At 38.6% G+C, this 18,646-nt stretch overlaps 1 protein-coding gene across 2 annotated transcripts in view; it reads right to left on the bottom strand.

The window, feature by feature from the left end:
* Nucleotides 1–15,052, bottom strand: part of NLGN1 (neuroligin 1) — a 302,240-nt gene extending 287,188 nt beyond the window's left edge. For both annotated transcript variants that reach the window (XM_062582366.1, XM_062582367.1), the window contains exon 1: nt 14,514–15,052. In XM_062582366.1, coding sequence (XP_062438350.1) covers nt 14,514–15,006 — 493 coding nt within the window. In that variant the 5' untranslated portion in view covers nt 15,007–15,052. The remainder of the gene's footprint in view (nt 1–14,513) is intronic.
* Nucleotides 15,053–18,646: the final 3,594 nt, after the last annotated feature.

Below are 18,646 nucleotides of genomic sequence, written 5' to 3'. Positions count from 1 at the left end.
AGCACTAAATTACTTGATTTTAGTGCAGTGAAGTCTTCAAAATTAGTTCTTCTTTAGAACAGACATAATGACTAGCTTCAGAATAGATATTGGCACAGCAGGGCACACAAAAGCCCTGATTAGCTGCTACATGACAAAATCTTTAGCTAATATTTGTTCTATTTTAGAGTTGATTTCTGACCTTTCCCCTTTGACTTTTATTGGTCAAAACCCAAATCTTCTTGGATTTATTTAATACCAGATAACTATTTCTTAACTACCAGGATTGAGTCGCATGTTCCCATTAAAGAGAGCAAAAAAAGTGCCTTTTTCCCCACTTTTTCAACCTCAGCTAATTCCTAAGTAGAAAGCAAAATTCGTAAGGCATGCGACAAGTATGAATTTCTTGAACTCACTTTTTCGGGGGAAACAGGATTCCAAACTTGTCACCATGCTAGTCTAGTTCACACGGAGAAATAAGACCTAGACCTTACATAAACACTGTGGACTCTGTCATCTCAAACTAGATTCTGACGTCCTTCACCTTCATTTACAAAGAGTAGAAATACTGAAATACTGCAATCTTAAGCCTATGCTTTTATAGAAGTGGTCAATAATAAAAGATTGGGATACAATCTTCATCTAGATTTTAATATTATAACAATGAAGCTTCTGCTGGCTTCATAACTCCTAAATCAGTGATAATCCCGCAACTCTTTTTTCAATTTTTCGCATTTACAATTAATAGCATGGGAAGTATTTCATTATGTTTCAAAGTGCTAAATGGTGTTGGAATACTTTACAACAGCCTCCTCACTGATTGATTTACATCTGCAAGTCCTCTTCCAAGAGCCTCCTTCCCAAATTAAATATACTAATGATTTTCTATGCAAAATTTAACAACCTAATAGGCTGAACTAGTCAAATGAAAATTCACCAATTGTTGCCTTTGATGTACGTTATTCTGTCAGCTCTCTTATGAAAACTGTATGTTAGCACAGGCTGCAGTATTTACTAAAATATATGCATATATAAGCCTTTCTCTATATATATGTAAATCTATATATGCACACATACAAAAAAAAATTACACTAAAGACTGTAGAAAACACTACTTCAATGCACAGGATGGACAACAGGCTATCAGACAATCATTTTTTACAGGAATCCTGCAGCAAACAAATACCTAGAGAATAATCGCATTTATCTGAATTAGCTAGTGTTGCTTCATAACACTGTGCTTATGCAACAAAAGTAGTCAAAATAAGATTACACAGTCAAAATAACTTATAGAGAATGAGATAACAGAGATGATAAAGGATGGTGGGAGGACAGAAGGGCTTCCTGCCTCAGCCCAGGGACTTCAAATTAGTTCCTTCAAGAGACTGATAACAAGACAAACTACTAAATAAAAAAATAAATAAATAAATAAAACTCCATGTATTTTTCACTCAGAGTACATGTAATAATGTGCTTTATCCTATGAACAGCATCATACAGAAAACTTTATTACGTATCGCCTCTGCCCTCCGTTCTGAAGCGGAGGCCCCTAACCACTGTGGGTTTAGCTCACCCTAAGGGATTACTTTCCATTGCTTTGCCTTTACAAGTTTGCTTATAATGATTTGATAATCTAATCCAATTGATCTCTCCAGTACTTCCATGGCTCTAATCACTGCAGCATCTGATTAGTGGAATAGACCTATACTTTATCTCCAGATTTAATAAATAGATCTATACTTGAAATGGAGTCACACAAGCTCACAGGAGGGAGAGGGCCAGACGCGGCTGGGCTACGGGAGGAGCGAAGGAATGGGAAAAGGCTAGCAAGGTCCGGAATGACTGCAAAGCGACATCTGGGCTTTTTGTCAAATCTCCCCTATGCAACCAAACTCCACTTAAACAGCACATTTCTGCGGCTCCTGAAGTAACAAGGCAACGGGACGTGACTAACAGGGGCAGAGCCAAAAGAGACTTCCTATGGCCTGCTCTCCTTCAAACCGTCTCCTCCGCATGCAGCAAGTAAAGGAAATTACTATTACAGTTTCTTTATTCTCTTCGAAGCTAGCACTTCATCAGCCTGAAAAAACTATGACATTTCCAGAATGAGTTTCAGTGGCTTCTTAACCTTCTTAGTTCCCAAGTGCCAGTGCAATGGCACGCTGCGTTTAGAGAGACTTCAGGAATGAAGAAGTTAACACCCAGAATTGCTAATAATAATAGTATTCACTGAGCCAGATAATCACTCACACGGAATTTCAATCCAGAGTCACTTAAAATTCAAAAGAAACCATTGTATTTCTTTAAGGAAGTGACAGCATTTAGGGGAATATTCATAATTCAAACAACAGGCTGAAATCTGACTTACTGCTGACTTTATCCATTTTTTTAATCAGGCAATATCAAAGGCTAGCTTTTGCTCTGCTTTGGGTCAAACGCATTTTTTTTTTTAGATGTCCTATGATAAAAGCCCAAGCACTGCACAGAAAGTTGTGGCAGTCAGACCACTTCTACAAAGTCAAACACATCAAGGAATATGGAGTGTTTCTAGTAAATCACTCGTTTCTTCCTCTTTCATTCGACTGCTCCTTGTTGTGCTGATACTCAGCCAAATCAACTTGTAGTTTAGCATGTCAAAGCTCTGGGCTGAAAAACGGCAACCAATATGTTTGCAAACTCTGGAGAGAAAAATGATTTTTGCCGCTTAAAACTGGACCTCCGAGTTGCCTTCCTCTTGGTCTTATTTTGCCTAACAGGAAAAAGCACTTAACCCCCACTCGCACGCTTAGTTCGGGCCCTGCCTTGCAGCGCACACCTCTTCCGCGGGTGTCGGGAGCCTTCGGCGCGCCCAAATCCCCTTCCCGCTTCGCTCAGCTCCTCTTCAGTCTCCACGCTCGCGGCTGCAAGCGAACGTCCCTTTCGTGCCCAACCGCATCTTAGTGGCCATCGTTCAAAGTAACGTCGGGGGGGGGGGGGGGAAAGGGCAAAAAAAGCATCCTGTCAGAAACACATGACTGTTTCACAGTTCAAGGGGTGATGTTCTTTTCCACATGTGAAGGACACACAATATAATGCACGTGGAAGGGGAAGTGAGGAATGACTTCTCAAAGACCCAGATTCAGGCTGGGGGGCTTCTACTGCAGCCTCTTCAGCAATCATCTGCACTTCTATAAAACTCAAGCACACGTTTCCTAAGATCTGGAATAATAATGTGCTTTCGGCCAGAAAATACCTCCAATACTCAAAGAATTGCAACTGAAATATTGCAAGAATTGCCAGTAAATCAAGAGCTTCATGGCACTTCAAAAAAGAGATGATTGAGGCACCTTTCTTCTTTTTCCTTATTTTATATGGGACTCAATCTGCAGAGACTTCATATAAAAGAGACTGCAGGTGCTTCAGCACTTAAGTAAAGCAATTATTTTTTGTTTCCAAAGTTACTGTTTATAGCATAAGTAATCCATTTGCCATTAACGAATGTCTCAGTTAACGACTGAGAAGTGTAGAACACAAACCTAATTCTCCTTGCTGTTCCACATGGTGCAGTGGTTAATTGATTCATATAAAGGGCTGCTTCATGCGAGCTTAGCACAGAGAAACAGGCAAAGGACTAAGATTTTGAAAACTAGGTTTATAGCCTGATGATTTCTTGTGAAAATTCCTGAAATACGCCTGCCTCTACAGCAGTCAGATAGAGTTATACACAGTAATACTTCACGGATCCAAAGCGCTATTATATAGATCACGGGGCACCTTCATTAGTAGAAGAAGCCCCAGAGTAAGTAGGTGTATAAAGTCTTCCCTAGTTTCTGTTTACTCACATAGAGATCTTAGATCTGGCCTTCAGCAACTAAATTCAGATTTTTTTAAAAAGATTCTCTATCTTCTTAGCATTTTAAAATAAATTCATATCCATATGAAAACATATGAATCAGTATTAATTTTGAAATGAAACAAGACAAATTGCACCAGTTCTGCGCTTTCAAATCTGCTTACAAGTATCACTGTATGCATATAAATGCATATGTATACAAATGCAGCTTTCCTGCTTCCTTACCACTGGGTCAATCTTGTTAACCAAGACCATTACTTTGGGAATCCTGGCTCTTCCAGGCTGTCACTGGTTCAGATAGATCGAGCTGGTGCAAAGTACATTTGATTTGCATTTTCACTACACTAATAGCAAAATATTAAAGAATAGTATCCTAAAAAGCAAAGAGAAGTGGTGGCAAAGATTAGAAAAAATTTTGCCAGGGTACTGAAATGCCACCTGGCAACAACAGTGCTTGATTTCTGCTGAAAGGGCAGCAAGTCCTTAAAAAAAAAACACAATATTTGAGAAAATCAGTTCTCGTATCAGCTACCTCTGCAGGGAACCACGACACAACTCCGTGCAACCCAGTGCAGCAGCTCAGTTGCCTCCAAGATATCTCACCTCCAGTAACAGACAGCAGCTCTGTTACCATCATTTTATAGGACAGTAATAGCCTCAAAATTCAGTAGATCCTGCAAGTTCTTCTTAATCAGTTTTACACTGATTAAGTCAGCTGATGTGAATTTAGTGAATTAAATAAAAGGTTCATCTAACTCATCTGAAGTAAATAGGAAGAATTTGCATGAATCATTCCACTAACAAAACTAAGAGCAAAGATTAGAAAACAAGCTCCAGCTGGGAGGTAAGCAACCAGGTGAGAGAAAGATCTCAGCCTCTCTAGCTAGTTCATACATTGGTTCATCTAGGCCATGGTCAGACGGAGGGGTGCTGTCTTTAGATGAAAAACCAAGGCAGGTGTCCTGGTAGGATGGCTGCAAGGTTGATGATCAGGCTATAGGTGCACTGCAACACACCCACTGCCTAGGAACAATCTGTGCTAGCTTTAAAATAATAGATCAATAAAATAAGTTGAAAAAAAAATATGTATGCTTTTGGCTCATTTTCAATGACTTGTAAAATTAAGAGAGAGAGAGAGGAGACATCATTGCTGTCCTATGTGATGCTTGTCCATCATCTCCCACGCGCTCTGTGAGAGAGAAAAGGACCTGCCTGGAAGGACACCTTTGAATTTGTCCTGCTTAATGCACTGCCAGGGCTTGCAGCATCACATGGACCTGTGCTGCAAGAGGAACTTTCTCTTTCCCCAGCCCCTGGATTTTCACTAAATAGGCCTCCATTAAAACTCAGCACCTAATGAAAAGCTCCATAGTCCCTGACCACTTGTTGGTCCTTCCCTCCCTGCAGAAGAGTGGTTGAGTACAGAATGTTCTTTCATGTAGATCCTATTTTGCTCTGGGCTGAGCCTTCTAGAAGGATTCAGCAAGCCATGCAATCTTCTTCTTACATAAAACACCTTTCCATTAAAAAAAAAAAAAATCTACAGACAGTTTTTAGGTATAAGAATATGGAGAACAGAAAGTAATGACAGGCAGTAGAGACAAATCCTTTTCCATGAGCTCTGTGAAGTCTTTTCTCAGAAAGACTCTGGAGGGTTTTGACTGCCAGTTCGTAATGTGGATGAATCACTTCTGATATTTCTGATAAAACAATATTCAAAACTTCAAAATCACTTCCAATTCATTTATGCCACAGTTTAATTAGGGCATCTGCAACATGGTAAAAGGACATCATTATCCCCTATAACTGAATAATAATTACAATTTTAATGAAGTAATTGCAAGTACACTAGATGTGTAGATATAATTATGGTAATTACACAAATACCTGTTTTTCACCTAATAATTAAAGAAGGCCTTTACAAAAAGAGTGAAATTTAACAAATGGAAGCTTGCCAGGAAACAAATACAAACATTAAATGGCAGTCTCTCTCCTATAGATTTCAACTTACTGGATTCTCTATGTAAGTATGATAAAATGATTTTTCCACACATTATAAAATAATATAAGGCTAAAAAAGTTATTTAAACAAATATTAAATCATACTGAGAGACTTCAGTATGTTGCCCCTGTGGGGCCCGATCCAAAACCACTGACGTTAATGCAGCCCTAACCTAATAATCCTGCGATAACCCAGCATCTCACAAGAGACAGGATTGTGAATTATCACCGAGAGAAATAAAATGCGAACAGCACTTTAAAAAGCCTAAAAACCACGTTGCGATTCCTCTACAGTATTAAGAGACTGGTTCCAGACTGCGAAACCCCTGGGGAAAAGGCGCCCGTGACGCGTTCCCGACGGCAGCGCCGGGACCGCCAGCCTTCCCCCGGGGCCGGCACGCCGCCCGGGCAGTACGTGTCTTTTTGGCTGGATCCCCTGTCCATCTCACAACGGGACGAACACCCGGAGGCTCGTTTCCCCCAGGTCCCCTCAGTGGACAGTCCTTAGCGAGGCAATGGCAAAGGACTTCTCAACCTTTGAACAGCTGAAGAACGAGAAAGCAATCAGCAAGGTAATTTTCCTTCCTGTCACACACCTAAGGCTGAACTTACTACGTCTTTACTGTATTATTAAGTACGAATAAGAAAGGCAGAAGAACAGAGTTCCCACAGCGGAGGAACTAGCACCGTGATTTGTTGTTGCTGCTCGAGTCTGATACCAGGAAAAAAACGTGCAAGGGAAAATCAGCTCCAGGACCTGCCACGATGCAGTTTCCATGTCTTGCAATCAGCATGTGATCATCAGGAATCTCTGGATTCACTTAAAGCAGCCGTAGGGCGGCTCTGACACGCCAGAGACCTCGTTGGTCCCTGCAATGTACAGGAAGGTGCCTACAGACATGACTTAGGCTGTTCTGTCCCACCTCTCTTGCCTTGTCTTGCTCAGTGCTGCTTCTTTTTAGGATAAAACTTCATTATTAGAAGCATGAAAAAAAAATAAAATAACAGATATTAATATTAAGCCAGAAGGATGTGATTTGACATTCTAAAAACAAATCTCATTTATATTAAGCTCATTAAAGCAGTAGGGTTCTGAATGCAGAGTGTAATTAATAGTACTATACATATCAAAGTAGAGAAAAAATAAATCAGTGAAAGGAGGAGTAAGGCATGTAAGTTTGACAACATAAAGCAAGTAAAAATGAAGAGGGCTAAAGAATTATATGTGAAAAGAATTTGAAAAAATGTAAAATGATACTGGAGCAATATTCAAGTTATAAGCGGATTATTAACACTGTAATTGAGATGATCTTTAAGAATAGCTTGACACACGTAGGCATCATGTTTCAAGCTTAAAAAAATATGCAAAGAATACTAAGAATATTTGTATCCCTGTGCATTACAAGGAAACAAAGAAATGAAGAGCATGAACACAGAGAAAAGCAAAAGAATAACAGTAATACAATGAAGGAAAAAACTGGAGGGGAAAAAAAAAAGGCAGAAAATCCTAGCCATCCAAAAGTCATATTACTTACTCAGATGTTCCTTCTGAAAATGTACATGTATACTTCTACAGCTATTTTTTCTAATACTTCATCCAATCTGTCTTTAAATGATAAATTAGGAAAGAGCAGATTAAAAAAAAAAAAAAAAAAAAAAAAAAAAAAGTTGTTTCCTCAGTACAACTGGTCCAAACTGAGACAGGAAAGGGGAAGAAGCACAAAACAGCTTTATTCAACTCGGTGTTATCTGGGTAGCAGTACTATTTTAGAGCCTACGTGTGGGAGAATGTAGAAAATGAAAAGTAAGCAATAAAATAAAGGACAACGAATGGAATTGGACCAGAATTTAAGACCTGTTAGAGTTACAAGCTCCGTCAAGGTACACGAACAAAGCACTGACAGCCCAGTGACTGCATGGTCAGCAAGAGCTCGCAGCCCGAGCAGAAAACAGTCAGACATTTAGAGAGGACTTCAGCCAGTGTTTATGGCATTAAAGATGATGGGAGTCCTAAAATGCAGTCTGCAAAATCTCACCCAGAAAGAGGGCCATAGAAAACACACCGGAGTTTAAGCATTTTATATTATTTCAAATATGACATAAACCCACTGCACATCTTTGAAAAATGCTGCTAACTGACACCAACACTTTTAGACTGTGAAAGGATGAAAAGGTCTGTACAAGGCAACGTCTGCTTCATTATCTTCGTCCATGTACTACTAGCACAATAGGAAATGCTGCTGGGGTACCTGAGGAATGAAAACCAGGAACAAACAGTGCTCGCAGTAGAAAAACAGGACAATCTTGGATTCTTAGTACGTGGCACTAGAGTCTGGGATCACGGGCACGAATTTTGGCCCGAGGAGGCCAGAACGAGTTTCAGAGCTCTTCAGCCAGCAGCCAACAGAGGCGAACAGGAGCAGAATTTTAAATGTTGACAGGCATCTGCTGACACAAACATACTCCAGACATCTATAATATCTTATGAATTTTCAAAATGGCCCAATTACGATACACACTGTGACCTCTCTGAGCCGTGACACTCACAACCAAGTTGCCACAAGCCCTGGTAATAGTCTGCAAATGCGTGTTCTTACCCACTGGAAATGCAGAATAGCTCGGCATGGCTGAGCCCACCGTGACAGCGGATCACACTTAGGCTTCGTACCTCTCATTTATATAACCATTAAGATGTCTTTATGGAGAAAGAATATCTCAATCATCTTTCAACAATACGGCATCTACAAGCCAATTACTTTGGGAGTGTGCGTGTGTACATATATATGTATATATATGTATATATATCTGCAACAGATATTTAGAATAAAAGAATCTGACAATAAATTAACAGATTTTGCCAGAGGAAATACAAGTTTTACCAGATCTAAGCTTGTGCTTTTCTAGTTGACTTTAGAGTTGTAAAAAGGTGTGCAGAAATAAGTTCATTTAATAAAGTCTGTAAGAACTACACGTATTGCACATAAGCAAGAAAAAAAAATCACCTCAGAGGTTTATTTTTTTCCTCCTGTTCTGGGAAGGGTTTTTTAGATTACCTGAGACAAAACAGTAACATTTCTAAAGAAAAGGTTATTTGAAAGAAGTAAAGAAAACCTATTTCTAAATTGTATCACAAAAGGGCAAAATATAACTTTGAAAAATATTCTGAGAGGCTGCTATAAGATCAAATGTGCAGAGAAGCATACATGGGACACTGTTTTTTTCCAGACAAGAAGTAAATAAAAATGGGGTAAGAAGAAAATAGGTATGACTAGCCTTCAGATAGGGATCCCAAGATGTTCCGTTTGCCCTTTCCTGTTCACTCAATCTGACCTTTTTTTAAAAAAAAGAAAAAAACAGCTGAGGCTACGTGCATTTCTCACCTTAGGGGATGGGTCCCCAGATCCTGCTGAAGTCGGCTAATGTGGAAGCCAGCTGAAGGAGTCATTCTACCTTTCTCAAGATTTAGTCCAAAACAACCGAAAGGCTGTCCCGCCGATACATGAAGAATTCTGAAGAACGCAGAGCATTCATTGTATGCAACCTTATCTAAGCCAGCGTCAATTTTTATTTAAGGAAGAGTACGTAGCAATGGGAACTAATCAAAGAACCTGGCTTCTCTCTTTTAAAAAAGAGGAAACTAAGAGAAATTTTAAAAAAGTTTCTTCTTTTTAAAATTCCTCTTTTTCCAAAATTTGCTAAATTAGACATTTCTGGGGTAATTAAACTGCACTGGAAGAGACATCCAACAGAAACAAAGGGGAACAGACTTAACTGGGCTCCTATCAATTCTGCTTAGATGTCTAACAAATGTTTCATACTGCTAAGTTTTATATATAATTTTTTTCTATGAAAACCATACTTCCACATCTTCAAATATAGATACCTTCAGGCAACAACATGAAGGCTTTTGTACAGGCTCATAACGGAGGGCATACTATCACGCTAAACTGCAGAACTCAGAGTATCTGGAGTTTCTTTTAGCAGTCATACTAGTGATGATTCTCAAACAATATTTATATAACTGTATACATACAAATGCATATGTACACAAATGTCTCTCTCCTATTTCCTTACCACTGGGTCAATCTTGTTAACCAGGGCAGTTACTTTGGGAATCCAGACTCTTAGAGGCTAAACCTTCACTGGTTCAGATCCAGCCAGTGCCAAGTACATTTTCCCAGGGTAAAATTCCGCTTTTGCCAAAATTTGGTAAGTTAGACAATTCTGAGGTAATTAAACTGCACTGGAAGAAACGTCCAATAGAAACAAAGGGGAACAGGCTTAACTGGGCTCCTATCAGTTCTGCTCAGATGTCTAAAAAATGTTTCAAACTGCAAAGTTTCAAAGACAAAGTTATCGGCGACGTTTATGAATCACAGTTGGTGCAAGGTATTCTCTATTGAAAACAACAAATTTTCAGTGCCAGATGAGTTTGTATCACTATAATTTGTATTTCACTTCCATGAACGTATTTGTACGTATGTATGTATTTGTATGTATATATGTTACTGTGCACCCATGACTGCCATACCCCAGAAAGTATGGTGATGGGAGCTGTGCTCTCTGAAAGTCACGTAGCTCATTAGCAGACATAAATATTAATAGAGCTGTCTATTCATACACTCTTAAATGAGGTAGTTTGGATCATGATTCTCTGCATTTAAAATTTATTCAGTGTACCAGTCCAGACCAACTGAACTAAAAGACACCATCCACACACGAAGAAATCTGTCGGGCTGTTTCTTAGCCACTGGTAGTTCCCAACATTTAATATTTACAAGCAAGGAACAAGTGATTTCTCTCCTTATTCCATTCCCAATTCTCCTAGAAATACTCATACATCCAAAACTATATAGGCTCAGTTCCACGACGTTCGGTATATATTATATTCTCTGTGAAAATCACACTTCCCTGTCTTCGGATACGGATACCTTCAGGCACCGTGAAGGCTTTTGTACAGGCTCATGACGAAGAGCATACTATCACGCCAAAGTTCAGAACAAAGAATATCTGCAGTTTCTTTTATAGTCACATTAGTGATGATTTTCAAACATTATTTACATAACTGTCATTAGACTTTAAAGTCTAAATTCTAAAATTTTAAAGTCTAAAGTCTAAATTCACGTTGTAATCTCTGTTACAAGGCAAAGAGCTGGATATACAACATTAAACAAAATACAGGCATGCAGCTAAAGCAGGATGTACGCTCCTCCTAAAAGATTATGGATTACCCTGTTATTCTGAAACAGAAGTAAAATTTTCATACTGTGTCTATAAAAGTAAAGTGGAGATCTGAAACACCAAATAGAGTGCAAAAGTCTTTAGGAATTTCCTAGAAGTGATGCAAATGTTTGACATGCATCCAGGAAATGACCACCTGATCAAAGATATAAAAAAATATCGGTTGGTAAAATGGTGTTATCCAGGATGTAAGCTAGGTCCTACGAAAATTAGAACTGCAGAAGCTAGCCCTGGGGAAGGTTTAATGAGCTGCCTTTCTACAGATTTCCTAAAACCTACCCTAGAAAATAGAGGGAGTTTTAGTTGTATGAATGTCCATAACACACACTTAGCAACCTTGGATTTTCATGTACTTATTATTAAATTAGTAAATTAAAGTACACTGAAATATAAATAACGACATTTAGCAAGAAGGATGCCTTGTTCCTATCTCACCCCGCTGCCATCCTATCACCTTGTAGTCTCTGCAGTGTGTATATCGCAGTTGCACCGACACACGGTAATGGTTACAATTCCTGCTGTAAAGTCTAACATGACTTGCAGATAAAATTGCTTCATTTCCGTATCTACCTTCATCAGATTACTCCCTATTCTTCAAAATTTTGAGTTTTCTTATGTTCCTCAGCTAAGTAGTGTTACTGGTTTAATTATCCAGTAAGATCTACTTCATGTAACAAGAAAGCCTTACGCAATATAAAAGTGTGCTATTGGTAGTTCAGTCACTTTTTATTTACATACCTTTTATTATGCATTTATATAGGGTTTTTTTAATTAAACAGATGGTGCAAAATTAAACTTGTCCATTTTTGTATTTTCTCTTTTGAGTAATTTTCACTGCTAAATGACTGTAGTGAGTGCGACCTAAAACCAGTAAGAGAGTGGCTATTTCTTCGTCTTTCTTCTTCTTCACAAAACAGTAATGCTACTTCCAAGCTGGTGTTGCTGCTAAGATGCCACTTACCTATTGCAACTTTGTTCTACAATAGCATTCCTTCTCCTCCTCCGTATGAAGACCATACAGCTCAGGTACAACCTGGGTTAGGTACAGGTGAGTAGGGAGTGAAGTTACTCCGAGAACAAGGATTACTACGGCTATGGCAACTGCCCAAGCAGAAGGCCTTCAGGAGTTACTTGCCCTCGTCAAAGGGAAAAGGAAGGCTTCTGCTGCTTCTTCTTGTACTGTGCAGTAGATAATGAATTCAACTGGAAACATAACTGCTGAATTTCAGATAACTCTCTCTTTCTCCTCCTTTGGACTCACAAGACAATAGGACTTTCCTCAGCTGCTGGGCTCTCCCTGCCTTTACTCTGGCTGCTTCTTGGATTTTTTTCTTTCTGCTCCCTAAGAGGAAAAGTTTCCTTCTGAGAACTATGATGGAGATCTGCATCTTTATTTATGACTCTGTGAATCAATGTCTGGGTGATAGGAAGTGAAAGTTGCTCAGCTGATTACACATGCTTGATGAACTGCATAATAACTGCTGCAGCACTGCACATTAATTGAATGCGTATAAATGACAGCAGTTATTCTAACTTGAATGATGCGTATGAAGAAGTGACGTTGCTCACAGCTCACTGATTATCTTTGTTTCCGACTTTGGGAATCCAACTAGAAAACAATTTTGAATACAGTATGGAGCAAAAAATCCTCAGTAGGAAACATTAAAAATTGACTCAAAGCCAGCACTTTAAAAACAAATTTCCTTAATTTAAGTTACTGAAAGTAGACTTAGACATCTAAATAAACATATGTTGAGCCACTACAATTAAGAATTAATAATTAAACATTAGCTAAAATTAACAGGCAGTAGGAGCAGTATGAGCAAAAATTTTGGAAAATAAGGCCACTTGTATTTAGATGCCTAAATATGGTCTTAGAAACCTAATTTGAGTTTACAGAGTTTAATTTTGTCCAACTCTAAACAATTTTGTGCTGTGACACTTTCTTAAAATGTATTTGTTCAGAATATCAGGGACATATAAGCAACTCATATTAAAAACATCAATTATAGCTAAAAGACAACTGAGTATTTCCACATGCTCTTTAGATTTAAAGGTAGTCCAACAATTAAATAAGACATTATTTTAAAGAAACTAATGTAAAACAAATGTATAAAGTAGTACAAAATTAGTACTTTAAATTATTACCAAATACCAGCTTTAAATGAGTACCAAAATATACCTTCTATACTACCTATCAACGGCTTTAGGAATCTGCAAATGTTCACAAAGAAATTTGCAAATTCTCCCATACTAGCTATAAAACACTAAAACGTTAGAAGACAAGTTTCCAAAGCAGCCAAATTCCCAAGGTATCACGTCACAACATGTTAACATTTCCCAGCGCCTGTATTAAGAGACTTCTGGGTTTATAAAGAAGAAATCACACAACAAAGGAAACGGGCCCCTTCCTTTCAAAATTTGTAAATGAAAAAAAATAAGTGTTTCGCATATACACTCTAGGAAAGTTAACACTGTTCCAAGAAAACAGTGTGCATCACATAGGAAGTCAGCTTAGCTTTTCAGTTCTTCTTTGCTGCAATATGCACCCTCCATTACGCTGCACCACCGCAGACAGGGCTGTGGAGGCGACCAGCACCTTCAGCGCCAGGAGCGCCAGGGCCCCGGCGTACGGGCCACCCTCTGTGCACGCGTCTACCACATCCTGTATCTACATACAAGCGACTCTCCTCTAAACCACGAGGCCAAGACACATGATGAAAGCTGTCAACAGAGTCAGCGTTAGATAGGGAAAGAGATACAATCAGGTGAAACCGAGCTCAGGCTTTACAAACGTTATCTTCTGTGCTTTACATGGTCCTCTCTTTAAATCTCTTTCTGGCTTTACTAGGACAAGAGAGTCCCTAACTGTTTGCTTCACAACATCAGCAAATCAGCCTCTTTCGGCTGTATTTTTTGTTCTTCCTTTGCAAGGTTTTGATTTTTTCCCCCATTTTTTTGTCCACTTTATACATACCTCCTTTTCTACAAATTTTCTTGCCGGGTTTTCTGGCACATTCCTTGGATATTCTTTTGACTGAAAAATGAATAGAAGACTAGAAAATAACATGGAGCTCCATCACAGACAGTAGGAGCATGCAACACCACTATCTAACTCAAATATGGCCTGCTTTATTAGGTGCGGAAGATTCTCAACTTGTGCCTGCACATGCAATGGATAACATGTTGATGCATCTTCCCAGAAGTCAGCAGGTGGCAATGAGAATTAGATACCAACTTTGACCTAAAATACACGTGCTGTGGGAGAAAAACAATGAGTATAGACAGAAAAATAAAATAAAGGACAGATGCACACACAGACAAGCCACATGCATACATATAAAATGCTGGCATGCAAACAAGTAAAGCCATGCATGCTACCAGTAAACATGAATTAATATTGTTAGAACTCAGAACAGGAAAATAAAAAGATCTCCCTGTTTCGCCTTGTATTAACTCACCATCCTCGGTTGGGACATAGATATTTAAATAGAGGCAGTCTTCACTCTGATCTTGTACATAGGTGGAAACTACATCCAAGTTATTAGTAAACCACACGGGAAGCATGACTTCAGGCAACCTGCCTTCTATAATGTTCTGGGGACACACTGGAGCAAACTGAGTGGTATTTTTGATATCTGCCCAGGGAGACGGAGGCTCAGGAGGTTGGAAGCGGCGCTCCCCTGTTGGAGGGGCAGCGTATGGAACCCCAAGAAACTGAATAACAGGCCCCAAAATTTCATTATTAAGTTCCTTCTTAATCCCTCTTATCTTGCCAAAGTTGGTGGTCACCACTGGGTTGGTATCATCCAATTTTTGGGAGGACACAGCTGCAGCGTGAAGCAAAAATCCAAGTGTACAAAGAGCAAAAGTGGCATTCAATCCCACGTGTAACAGGCGGACTATCATCGCTCTCCATACATAGTTCAGCCACACGGATCTTGGAAAGGCCATGGTCCCACATTAGTTGTGTAACTACAGTGAAGCAATCTTATTTGTATCCACTGGTGTAAAAACAGGGCGACCAAAGGAAACAGATCAAGTTTCCTAAATAGGAGCCTGTCAGAAAAATCTCAAAAGGCTTTTCATGCGGTAAGTGTCTTCCATTGATTTCACACTTACTGAAGCTGCATCTTCACTCAGCACTATTTATCAGACTACATCCTATTGACAATTCTGTTTTCCATAGTAGCAATATGAAGATAGCGGCCATTTACTGCAGAATCCCCTCTTACAAATCAAATCCAGTTAGCTGCAGGTCTATATCCTGGAGAAAATGAAAATAAATCATTAGTATGAAAGAGCTAATATGAGCAGAGTGATAACTAGATGTTTTACAAGTTATGTACATACATTAATAGCTGCTAGAGTCAGGTAAGTAAAATTGTACTAGATTATGGTTCCATGGAATGGCGGGTGAAGCTCTGATTATTGGATTATCTGTAATGTTGCCCACTGAATTTACAGAGATTTTAAGAAGAAAGAGGTCTCACAGAAAATGCATTTTTTAAATTCACTTTTTTTTCAGAACAAAAACTTGCTGACAGGTCACATGATTTAAGTGTTTATGTTAAATAAAATATAACTTCGTCAGCCCATAATCAATTTTGACTTTGTATGCAGAAGCTGTTTTAATCAAAATGAAAGTCATTATTTCTTGAAGCACGAGACACAGTGAAATTAAAATAGACAGGCATACTGAATGCTCAAGTGCAAATTATTTCACAAAAAGCAGACTATACCACAAACAAACATTTGCCCATTTCCAAACAGAATTTCTGATTCAAACACTGAAGCAAGTGGAATGTCTTTATATGCATAAAATAAATTACTGTGCTTTTTATAGTCTTCTTACCCCATAAATTTCTGACAGCTAATGGAAAACACCTGAATTTTGGCAGAGTGAAATGCTCAGAACAGCAGCAAAAGACCAGATTCTGCTCCCATGGAAGTGAACAGCAAACTCATAATTTGCATAAAAGTATGATTGGACTTTGGTGTTTTTTCAAAACCGATTTGAAAAAGCATATGAACAGGCAGGTTAGGGATGGAGTTGTATATCGCAACTCCTATTTCAGACCAATCCCGCATTCTTTATAAACTACCGAACACAATGAAAAATGAGAATGCACTACGAATGCACTCAATTCCTACCATCCTTAATTTACAGTATAAACAATAAATGCTCCCATAAGACAGTAAAAACCTTATCTTTTATATACCCACATACTGACTGAACAGTATCCTAGAAAAATAATCAGTTAGGATCAGAGACTATATAATCTCAAATTCCAGATTCTATTTTCAACTACTTTACACAAAGATTGTCATCCAAGGCTGTTCCAGCACTTCTGAAAATTGCTCAGTGCATATCATTACATCTTCTATATTCCTGTTAAACATATTTCTGACACAATTTACAATACCCTATTATTTGGAATGCAGTGTTATACACAATGTAGCAGTGTAATCTTACACTCCCTATTAAGCAGTGTGTAATGCACAAGAAATACATTTTGCTTTGTACAGGAAACATTTTAAACCACCTGCTTTTGAAATAGCATTGGCAGCTTTAATGAGAATTGTTTTTTTTATCATGTCTATACACATTGTAGAGAGAATTCAAAAGAACGACTTGTCTAATAGTCAGACTACCCTGCAGTTTGGGTTATTAAAAAGGAGATTGTAAAAGCTATATAGGACAGCAGGAGATTTGGTTCATGTCTAGCATTCCTTTAGCTCCGAACAATCTATCTCAGGAGGCAATAAGAAGATAGACGAAGCTTTTGCACAATTCTCTCTCCCTCTCTTTCTCTGCTAATTCTAACACCTTTGCTGTGAAATTGCATTAACAAACAGCCTTATATTCTTCATTCTCGAGCTTCAAATTCTCAGTATTTGCTGGAAACACACCAATTTAGTCGGAGAAAATAATTCCCCAAAGTTAATGCGTTCACATTTAGTTTAATAAACTAGCACAGAACGGCATCCAGACAATTGCCTCGTGGAAGATCGTCGCTTTGTTGCATCTCAGACTTTGCAGGCAGTAAGGTGTTTCTTGAGAAACAGTAAAGATAGTATACAGACTGGTGTGAGAGCAGAACGTACCTCGTTCGTACAACTTTGCTGCTCTAGGTTGTAGTTCAGTATAGTCAGTATAGTAGGAGGTCACAGAAAGACGCAAGCTCACTCCTTAGTGGTGTTCAAAACCTCCATATATTTTAAATCTTTTTCATTAGGTCTTAAAATCCATTCTTTTTTTTTTCTTTCTTTTTTTTTTGGGGGGGGTGGGGAGGTCAGCAGTGGAAAAATACATCCTGTGTTCATTCTCAAATTCTATGGTCTCTCCACTTCTAAATAGCATGAACTTAACCTCAGTAGCTAGCCTGCTAATTTACCTGGTCTGGGGAAGGTCTGAGAAGAAACAAATTCAACATAGCTGCACCAAACAGTAGTGTCCTTCTTCATTTCAAGCTGCTGAGTCTAGTCAATGCAGAAAATTGCCAAGACACTGCTAGCAATGCATTTAGCGCTCTTCCCCCTGAAAGTCTCAGACCTATTCCTCTGTTCTAAGAGAATACCTAAAAAGGTGAGTTTTGACAACATTAACAATCTCAGGAGTTTATCAGCAACAGAGATCTTATATATCTGATCATGAGACTGAGGCTACTTTTAACTTATCCTGAACTAACTATATATGTAAATGTAAAGCAAACCCTCCAGCTGGGCTATAGATTTAAGCCTGTACATTGGATGCTGTACCTAACAGCTGAACAGCTCTGTTGCAATTAAATGTTCTACATTGCCACCCATTTAATAAGGTTTTATTCTAAGATAAAGAGAGGAAGCTAAAATGATAGGGATATAACTCAATACTATGTTTGGTTATTTTGATTAATTAACTCTTGGGTGCTAGCTAGCTTCAGCCAATAGATTTATAGGCTGTATGAAGCAGTAAATTGTAAAGCACTTCCAGCACTGAAATCAACAGATTTGCATGGTATTTGTAACTTGAATTTTTTTTTTTTGTTTGTTTGTTATTCTTCTTCCTCACAAGCCTTTCCTTTTTACTGATTAAGTAACAGATTGTTTTTGAGACTTAAAGGGTGAGATAAAATTTGAGACTAATGCTGGCTGCCCTGAAGCTGAAACATTAAAGACAGAAATTCATAAAAATAAGGAGATTGAGATTACTCAAATCTTTTGGGACACTCATGCCAAAATTTTATTTCCAGTGCTAGGTGGAAAGGCAGGCAAGGATGCCTGCCTGGACTATGTTTTATGTTTAACATCAATGGTGGAAAAAGATTTCCTTAGTCCTCCAGGAGGTGCTCTGCACAGGACCTGTGCAGTATCTGTGTCTGGACTTGAAATGACTGACTAGGAACCAGCGTAAAAAGAGAGAAAGAAAGAGAGAAGCAATAAACAGGAGCAGGAATGATCACAGAGATGGGCAGGAGGATAAACTGAACAGTAATGACGAGCAATTTGGGGCAAAGCGTAAGATCTCAGCATCAGAATACTGTGAATCTGAGGAGGAGGAGAAGCATTTTCAGATTTTATTATAGCCTAGATATGAGGATCACAATTGTTC

The sequence above is a fragment of the Rhea pennata genome, chromosome 9, assembly GCF_028389875.1.
Source record: "Rhea pennata isolate bPtePen1 chromosome 9, bPtePen1.pri, whole genome shotgun sequence".
NCBI classification, from domain to species: Eukaryota; Metazoa; Chordata; class Aves; order Rheiformes; family Rheidae; genus Rhea; species Rhea pennata.
This window is presented reverse-complemented; position numbering and strand designations above follow the sequence as displayed.